At 38.8% G+C, this 6726-nt stretch overlaps 1 protein-coding gene across 1 annotated transcript; it reads right to left on the bottom strand.

Annotated features, from left to right (window-relative positions):
* Nucleotides 1–521: 521 nt before the first annotated feature.
* Nucleotides 522–3297, bottom strand: LOC139400416 (SLAM family member 9-like). Its single transcript, XM_071145318.1, has 5 exons — nucleotides 2985–3297; nucleotides 2296–2574; nucleotides 2044–2163; nucleotides 1553–1623; nucleotides 522–638 (listed from the first exon to the last, which is right to left on the bottom strand). The coding sequence occupies exons 1-5, from the start codon at nucleotides 3217–3219 to the stop codon at nucleotides 522–524; spliced, it is 822 nt and encodes a 273-aa protein (XP_071001419.1). The 5' UTR covers nucleotides 3220–3297.
* Nucleotides 3298–6726: the final 3429 nt, after the last annotated feature.

The following is a 6726-nucleotide window of genomic DNA, read 5'->3' as shown; positions in this document are numbered from 1 at the left end:
TTCACAGTTATATTCTGTATCTTGGCTAACGTAGGTGGAACACAAAATGCTCTAATAGAAGGAGTGTCTGCAGGAGGGAGTGATTGTAACCCTCCCCTACATGTTAAACAACAGAACAGACAATACTGAAAAGAAGCTTTGGCCCAGTAATAGCATATCAAACACACCAGTGAATTGTATTAATAGGTTCCATTTGTTTTAACCTATACATTGGGACAATGGGCACAAAGAGGGATCACCCTACTAATGACCCTAGGCATAGCTATTGAATTTGTCTGTATCAGTTAATCTCATCGAGGCCCCAATTCAACAAAATAATGTGAGAATGACCAACACAGGAAGTCTGAACTGATAGCGCAATGGTTCAATTGGAATTTTCTCCAATAACAACTGTGGCTCCATTAGGTTTCCTAAACTAATATTTACTATAATTCTGTCTCAACGTCCACTTGATGTTGTAACACCTTCTCTTGGATGTGAATTACCATGTCAATCTCTCAGAACCTTCCTGTTTTGCACCTTCATGCAGTGTCAACATCCTCGCTGGCAGCCATGCGATGTAACTGGAGTGTATCATAAACTGTCAGGTTAGGGTTGTCTCTAAGTGACTCCAGTCCTTTTATACCTGTTCGCTCCTCCTAAACAGGGAGAGGGAGGGAGGTAGGGAGCAAAGGATTGAGAGGGACAAGGAAAGAAGGGGGTGTAGGAAAACAACAACAAAAAAGGAAAACTGATCATATGCTACATTATTAGATACTTTGTACCAGAGGAAGAAAACAAGACAAGTCTGACGCTCTCTTGTCTATTCTCATTGTTCTGCAGTAGGTAACTCAACAGTCAACACATCTAGAACCATTCCTAAATCTAGTGGGAGGAAACACGAAGCCAAGCTTAAGTCCACTGACTTGGCAAATAATGTAAAAGACATGGGAAGATCAAAGGCATCGCTATACTGAACAAAAATATAAATGCAACAACTTCAAAGATTTTACTAAATTACAGTTCATTAAAGGACAGTCAATTTAAATTAATTAATTACGTTCTAATCTATGGATTTAACATGACTGGGCAAGGGCGCATCAATTGGTGGACCAGGGAAAGCATAGGTCCACCCACACGGGAGCCAGGCCCAGACAATCAGAATAAATTTTTCCCCACAAAAGGGCTTTTTTACAGACAGAAAAAGCACCCCCCCCCCCCCCCCCCAGACGACCCACAGGTGAAGAAGCCGGATATGGAGGTCCTGGTTGGTATGGTTACATGTGGTCTGCAGTTGTGAGGCCGGTTGAATGGGTAGGTGTGTCCAAACGTTTGACTGGTACTGTATGTACAATATGCAGTGTGGCGTCTCATTGTGTAACCCAAACATTTCAAATGGGCAAAACTGATTGCAGTGACATCAAGCCTGTTATCAAACTCAGGTGGTCTGTGCAACTCAATACCACATTAACCCACTGACACAGAGCTAAAGCCAACAGTTGTAGACAAGAAGGCTGATAAAGCAGCTGTATTACATCTCCTATGTTTATCAGCCTGTAGAATTATTACTAACCTGGTTTTCTGCTGGTTTAATGTGAGTTATCTCTGCATACTGAACGTCATCTTGCTTTCTTTCAGGTGAATCTATAAAGGCAAATAAAGTAAATTAAATATACAGTGTGGGTGGGAGTAACTGACATATATGCACAAATGCTCATCCCCAAGACAGGTTCTGAAAACACTAAAGAATCATGTTACTATGGATTCCTGTGTCTGTGAGGTCTGTTTGGCACCAGAGAACCTATAAAATAATTGTCAGACTGTGCTTGTGTGTGTGTGCCTTCTGCTTTATCAACATTTAGAGAAGTGGTCTGAGACAATGCAACTGTCTGACCAAGCAGAGGAAGTGTGGAAGATACACCACTTCATTTGACCTGCATCTGTTTTTCAGGCAAACATTTCCTACATTTATAAAACACTATCCATGATAATTAAAAAAGGTTGTGCACAACATGTTTTGACTTTGACAAGGAGAATGACCTCATCCCATTAAAAGCTAAATACCTGCATGTGAGTGTCCGTTTCTCCTCTTCTTCAGATACATTGCAAGACCAACAAGTCCTGAGGCAACCAGAACACAGATTACAGCAATAATAAGACAATCTCGAGTCCTCTCATCACCATCTAATATAAAAAGACAGAAAACAATATTTGAATTAAAACATTGCGTTTCATAAAATGAGCTCTACCATACTTATTGTTTCATATAGAAGTTGGTATTGTCTGGATGTCTGTAATGTAACATTAATACTGTACCTGTCACCTTAGAGGGATCACTCTCTATACAGGAATGTGGAACAACAGCTGTCTCCTTGCTGACTGGGTTGGCAGCCTCACATCTGTAAGAGTCTATGTTCTGTACATCCACCTTGAGAGGTAGAGAGAGGGTGATGTTGTGGTCAGGGCTGCTGGTCTGGTTGAGTATCTCCCCTCCTTTGTACCAGGACAGGGACACCTCTCTCCCGTTCTCCACAGAACACACAACACTACAGGAGATGTTATCATGAACAGTCACCTGAGGTTTGGACAGAACATCTGGAAGACAAATAATGAAAAAATGTGAATTAGTGAAATGGATCTTATCTTTAAAGTGGCGAAGAGCAGTTGGTACATTCATTTTTGGACTCATTGATTCTTGAAGTATATTTAAAATTGCCTCTTGACCTTAGTCCCATTCAGAGAACCCATAAGCTTGTTTTACTCTGGTGTTTGTAAACAAAGAGATTGTAGTTTATAGTTATATAGTGTTTGTTTTACAATCTTTATATAATGGCTGATCAGTCCTTGTATCCATAGCTCTGTCTATGAATTTGAGAGTGGTTACGTTTCTCCAGAAACATCCCTCAGCATTTTACCGAACCAATAAAGCGACAGCTTCAGTATTGTTTCTCCTGCTCATTGCCACTTTTATGATTGTGTCATTTACAGCACACACACACACTTACAGTACACAGTCAGCTGAAATGTATGTGTTGTCTTCCCTTCATCTGTATTCTCCACAGTATAAACCCCAGAATCGTCTATTTGTAGGTCTGACAAAGTGAAGAATCCAGTAACATTGTTCCAGTGAAGGCGGTTTTTAAATCTCTTCTCAAGGTTGGTAGAAGTTTGTTTACTAAGGTACACGTTTGCAATATTGCCATGGTCTCCATAAAGTAAATTGCCAGACTTCAACACCATCACTGGAAAACAGTGAATCTTTCCCACAAGGCCTTTCACCTGTGAAGCCTCAGGCTGAGCTGAATGCTGGGCTGCACAGAGTACTGTGGAGAGAAAGAGAGACTCAATATCAAAGCACTGATTTAAATATCATAGTTATTCTCTAATAACATAGCAATGTAGCAAATTTCAGTTTCTCGATTGCTTGTTATCTTCTAAAAAATTAACAGTCAGCCCCAAATTGAAGCACGTTGGCCAAAATTACACATTTATTTTGCAAAATTCATTAAGACTCTCTAAACATTAAATACATGACTCAAAATCAACTACCTCCATCAAAACATACAGCTTGATATCTAATGAAAAGTAATTTCAATAAATCATTACACAATGGCCCAATAAATGGTAACTACAACTATCAATATACCCTAACATGGTTAACTCTCTTTCATATTTCTGTGACATTTGTTGATACTATAATTATAGTATGCACCATAAAAGACAACTAAACATATAACAGCATGGGCTGTATTCTTTTTTTTCTCAAATTATTTTACCAAAGATCACCAATGCAGAAAAACCCTTTTAGGTTCCAGGTTGAACCCTTTTGTGTTCCATGTAGAGCTCCCTGGGATAAAGGTTCTACCTGAAACCAAAAAACCAAAGGATGGGGACAGCTGAAGAACTGTTTTAGGTTCTACACACCGATATTAAGTAAACATGGAAATAAAGACTGTCTCAGCAAATTATTCTTCTGCTGTTAATGGCACAATTTCTGAAATGCCATCATTGTAATAAAACAATCTATCCATTATTACTCAATAAATAACTTCCTACATCTATACTCAAAAAAGAGAAAAACATAGTTAGACTGTTGCATCACTATTTAAATCAATGCTGCTATTGTTTTAATTTCGTAAAGCAGTTTGTGTTTCTTAACCAGGCAAAGAAAGTCAACTGCACGAGTCATCTGCGCGATATGTAGCCGATAATCCGAGTGGAGTCTGTCTGCCTTTCTGCCCACACTCAAAGATTCCTCACCTGCAGCTCACAAGCTGGTAAAACATATTTCCTTCTGCTGAATAGAACTGCCCCTGGACAAACACAATCTCTCCAAAAATTATTGTCCAGTCTATTTAGCAGTCAGATTTTAGTAGCAGAGATAATTTAGTCAAGTTTCATTTTAGTAAACTGAAATTAAAAATATTTTAACCTATATTCTGTTCTTGGTCTCTTTAGCCAGTGTTTGGTGAATATTTTAGTAATTATTTTTGTTGACGAAATTAACACTGATCCAAACAATTTACCACTTGATAAAATACTTCAAAGTACTATTAAAAGTCATGTTTTGGGAGTATCTGTAATATAAGGAATTTGAAATGACTTATACTTTTTCTTTTGATACTAAAATATATTTTAGAAATTTACTTTTGATACTTAAGTATATTTCAAACCAAATACTTTGACTTTTCCTCAATAGTATTTTACTGGGTGACTTTCACTTTTACTTGAGTCATTTTCTATTTAGGTATCTTTACTTTGACTGAAGTACGACAATTCCACCTCTGCTTAATGTATTGATTTATTTCACCTTTATTTAACCAGGTAGGCTAGTTGAGAACAAGTTCCCATTTGCAACTGCGACCTGGACAAGATAAAGCATAGCAGTGTGAACAGACAACACAGAGTTACACATGGAGTAAACAATTAACAAGTCAATAACACAGTAGAAAAAAAAGAGAGTCTATATACATTGTGTGCAAAAGGCATGAGGAGGTAGGTGAATAATTACAATTTTGCAGATTAACACTGGAGTGATAAATGATCAGATGGTCATGTACAGGTAGAGATATTGGTGTGCAAAAGAGCCGAAAAGTAAATAAATATAAACAGTATGGGGATGAGGTACAGTGCCTTGCGAAAGTATTCGGCCCCCTTGAACTTTGCGACCTTTTGCCACATTTCAGGCTTCAAACATAAAGATATAAAACTGTATTTTTTTTGTGAAGAATCAACAACAAGTGGGACACAATCATGAAGTGGAACGACATTTATTGGATATTTCAAACTTTTTTAACAAATCAAAAACTGAAAAATTGGGCGTGCAAAATTATTCAGCCCCCTTAAGTTAATACTTTGTAGCGCCACCTTTTGCTGCGATTACAGCTGTAAGTCGCTTGGGGTATGTCTCTATCAGTTTTGCACATCGAGAGACTGAAATGTTTTCCCATTCCTCCTTGCAAAACAGCTCGAGCTCAGTGAGGTTGGATGGAGAGCATTTGTGAACAGCAGTTTTCAGTTCTTTCCACAGATTCTCGATTGGATTCAGGTCTGGACTTAGACTTGGCCATTCTAACACCTGGATATGTTTATTTTTGAACCATTCAATTGTAGATTTTGCTTTATGTTTTGCATCATTGTCTTGTTGGAAGAAAAATCTCCGTCCCAGTCTCAGGTCTTTTGCAGATTCCATCAGGTTTTCTTCCAGAATGGTCCTGTATTTGGCTCCATCCATCTTCCCATCAATTTTAACCATCTTCCCTGTCCCTGCTGAAGAAAAGCAGGCCCAAACCATGATGCTGCCACCACCATGTTTGACAGTGGGGATGGTGTGTTCAGCTGTGTTGCTTTTACGCCAAACATAACGTTTTGCATTGTTGCCAAAAAGTTCAATTTTGGTTTCATCTGACCAGAGCACCTTCTTCCACATGTTTGGTGTCTCCCAGGTGGCTTGTGGCAAACTTTAAACGACACTTTTTATGGATATCTCTAAGAAATGGCTTTCTTCTTGCCACTCTTCCATAAAGGCCAGATTTGTGCAATATACGACTGATTGTTGTCCTATGGACAGAGTCTCCCACCTCAGCTGTAGATCTCTGCAGTTCATCCAGAGTGATCATGGGCCTCTTGGCTGCATCTCTGATCAGTCTTCTCCTTGTATGAGCTGAAAGTTTAGAGGGACGGCCAGGTCTTGGTAGATTTGCAGTGGTCTGATACTCCTTCCATTTCAATATTATCGCTTGCACAGTGCTCCTTGGGATGTTTAAAGCTTGGGAAATCTTTTTGTATCCAAATCTGGCTTTAAACTTCTTCACAACAGTATCTCGGACCTGCCTGGTGTGTTCCTTGTTCTTCATGATGCTCTCTGCGCTTTTAACGGACCTCTGAGACTATCACAGTGCAGGTGCATTTATACGGAGACTTGATTACACACAGGTGGATTGTATTTATCATCATTAGTCATTTAGGTCAACATTGGATCATTCAGAGATCCTCACTGAACTTCTGGAGAGAGTTTGCTGCACTGAAAGTAAAGGGGCTGAATAATTTTGCACGCCCAATTTTTCAGTTTTTGATTTGTTAAAAAAGTTTGAAATATCCAATAAATGTCGTTCCACTTCATGATTGCGTCCCACTTGTTGTTGATTCTTCACAAAAAATACCGTTTTATATCTTTATGTTTGAAGCCTGAAATGTGGCAAAAGGTCGCAAAGTTCAAATGGGCCGAATACTTTCGCAAGGCACTGT

Source organism: Oncorhynchus clarkii, unplaced genomic scaffold (assembly GCF_045791955.1).
Source record: "Oncorhynchus clarkii lewisi isolate Uvic-CL-2024 unplaced genomic scaffold, UVic_Ocla_1.0 unplaced_contig_4859_pilon_pilon, whole genome shotgun sequence".
Taxonomy (NCBI): domain Eukaryota; kingdom Metazoa; phylum Chordata; class Actinopteri; order Salmoniformes; family Salmonidae; genus Oncorhynchus; species Oncorhynchus clarkii.
The sequence above is the reverse complement of the archived record's forward strand: the minus strand, read 5'-3'. Positions and strand labels throughout refer to the sequence as shown.

Bases quoted from the DNA above. Each gene is read 5' to 3' on its own strand.
- LOC139400416 (XM_071145318.1), bottom strand. From the start codon at position 3,219: ATGGTGTTGAAGTCTGGCAATTTACTTTATGGAGACCATGGCAATATT. The intron at 2,575-2,984 runs GTAAGTGTGTGT...TTTGTCTTCCAG, and splicing joins ATTTCAGCTGACTGTGTACT to ATGTTCTGTCCAAACCTCAG. The intron at 1,624-2,043 runs GTATTTAGCTTT...TTGCCTTTATAG, and splicing joins AAACGGACACTCACATGCAG to ATTCACCTGAAAGAAAGCAA.